This window comes from Suillus discolor (assembly GCF_016758755.1).
Source record: "Suillus discolor strain FC423 chromosome Unknown F5147scaffold_72, whole genome shotgun sequence".
Lineage (NCBI taxonomy): Eukaryota > Fungi > Basidiomycota > Agaricomycetes > Boletales > Suillaceae > Suillus > Suillus discolor.
This window is the reverse complement of record NW_024541319.1, coordinates 9,555-12,026: the sequence shown is the minus strand read 5'-3', so window position 1 is coordinate 12,026 and position 2,472 is coordinate 9,555. Positions and strand designations below refer to the sequence as shown.

Below are 2,472 nucleotides of genomic sequence, written 5' to 3'. Positions count from 1 at the left end.
CGGTCGAAGTTGAATGGATGTTGTAAGGGATTCCTGTGTGGCAAAGAAGCTATGCTGATTAGGTCGACAGCACTAGCTCAGTACTGCTGACAGTAGTACGGTGTGAGGAATGGTTGTTAACTAAAAGCAGTGAACTCCGAGTCGCGTCGGTTGAAGCGGACCTTATTGATACCGTAAATAGACAAGTGCCTTGAACTACGGCGCCGCTCGCAGCGCCTCCATCAGGCATAGGAAAATAATTGAGCGACAAATTGCGACGACAACACAAGTTGACAACAACTGTCATCTTCAACGACGAGCAAGATGGAAGGAGCGACCACGACATCGATAACAATGACGCCGACAGCTGGTGGTGGTCTTGTTTCAAATCATGATTCTCCAGTTGTTGTTGCACCGCAACGGTCCACAGTGACCATTTTAGGATCCTTTCTTCGACGCCCAAGAGGAACTTCTACTTCGCAGCAACAACCATCACCAGCAGATTCCCCACCCTCTCCAACAACCCCGTCAGCAATAAGACGACGAAGTTTTGTACCTCAAATAAATTCATCTTCAAATAACACCACAAGCCTTGGTCCAATCTCAAACATTCTACGTCGCAGACGGTCAGCCGGCACCGTCAACAACCAACCAATAATGCCCGCTCCACAACCTCTCCTCCGAGCAACAACGTTCTCCAATAACAATAACCAAACCCACCGTATCCGCCTAGTTCCTCACCTCGACTCTCGCCGCACACTCCGCTTCGAACCCATAACCCGCGACCTCAAGGACAACGACATTCCCCTCCGCATCGGCCGCTTCACAGATCGCTCAGGAATAGGTCTCGCAGCAGTAAATGCTCTGAACACGAACAAACTCGCCTTCAAGAGCAAAGTCGTCTCTCGTGCCCATGCTGAGATCTGGGCTGACAATGGCAAATTCTATATCAAAGATACGAAGTCTTCTTCAGGCACCTTCCTCAATCATCTACGCCTCAGTCCCGCGGGCTCGGAGAGTAAACCCCATCAGCTTAAAGATGGGGATATCGTTCAGCTGGGGGTCGATTACCAGGGAGGAACCGAAGATATTTATAAGTCTGTAAAGATTAGGATCGAGGTAGGGAGGGAGTGGCAGGCTGCTCCTAATGCTTTCAAGTGAGTTTTTCCTTATCGATTCATGTATCTCAGTTGATGTTAATCTGTGTTCTAGCACAAACGCCCTCTCACAACTCCGCTCCCTCTCCGCAGACCCCCACAACCAACCACAAAGCGCAATCGCCCATGGCAAAAAACGAATGCCAAAGACTAACATCCCCGATTGTTGTATCTGTGCGTCTATTCTCTCTCTCTCTTCCTTCCTTCCTTCCCTCCCCCCTCCTTCCTTATCTCCCCATACCACCGCACGCTATCTCACACGCTAATATAACGCACAGGCCTCTTCGCAGTAACAATCCGCCAAGCCCTGTTCATAGCCCCCTGCAGTCACGCATTCCACTACAAATGCATTCGCCCTCTCCTCGACGCTCACACTTCCGCATTCAGCTGTCCCCTCTGTCGCACATTCGCAGATCTCGACGAAGACGTCGAAGTTGAGATCGAACCTGAACTTGAGGTTGAAGCCGAGGCTGTTTCGTCACCTGAAGAAGATGACGATGACGAGCTCGATAGAGGTGGTGGGGAGAAGGATAAGCTGGCGCCTCCCATGGTGAGAGATGGAGCTGAGACGGAGGTAGAGGGCGATGCGAGGGGTCCGCGCGCTAGGATACGGACTGCGGGACATGTCATCCATCCTCAATCACAATCACAAACACAATCAAATCCACAATGTCAATCACACCCCTACCCAACCGCCCAAACTCATCCACCCCGTGACGATGTAGATCTCGACGAAGAGTTGATGGATCTGATAGACGTAGATTCAGACGAAGGAGATTTAGATGCGGGGGTGTTTGTGAGGGGTGGGAGTGGTAACGGGAGCGGCAACGGGAGTGCAGAGGGGATGGGCATCGAGAGCGGGATGGGAGGGGTGGCCATGATAGTGGATGGGGAAGGCGTTATCAGTGTGAAGCGGAAACGTTAAGATGGGGTCTGAGTTGATGGCGCTTGTATAAGCATGCGCTACCCTTCTTTCTTCTTTTTTCCTTTTCTTTCCTTTGTTTTTTGCCTCGAGTGGCCGGAACCCGGAGATTATCTTATTTTGTTGTTGTTCACCATATCTGGAGCCTACTATGGCGTTGTACATGTAGCTTTGACATCGCACGGTATTGCGCTTGCATGGGTTCAAATCACAAGTTATACATACTCTTACATAGGCTCAACGCAGTTCTATAGGTCCATCACAGTTTCATTCCTTTATCGCAATTTCATAGGTTTATCACTTTACACACTTACACTTATATCACCTTTCTTTTCATTCTCGTTTTCATTCTTCCCCACTTGCCCATGATATTATCCTACTCACACATTTCGTTCTTCCCAGACACTCCTTTAC

General features: G+C 49.7%; 1 protein-coding gene across 1 annotated transcript; it reads left to right on the top strand.

Annotated features, from left to right (window-relative positions):
- Positions 1–333: 333 nt before the first annotated feature.
- Positions 334–2,061, top strand: F5147DRAFT_778495 (cytoplasmic protein; the record flags this gene model as incomplete). Its single annotated transcript, XM_041442142.1, has 3 exons — positions 334–1,136; positions 1,192–1,310; positions 1,415–2,061. 3 exons carry the CDS (start codon positions 334–336, stop codon positions 2,059–2,061), a joined length of 1,569 nt encoding a protein of 522 aa, XP_041287995.1.
- Positions 2,062–2,472: the final 411 nt, after the last annotated feature.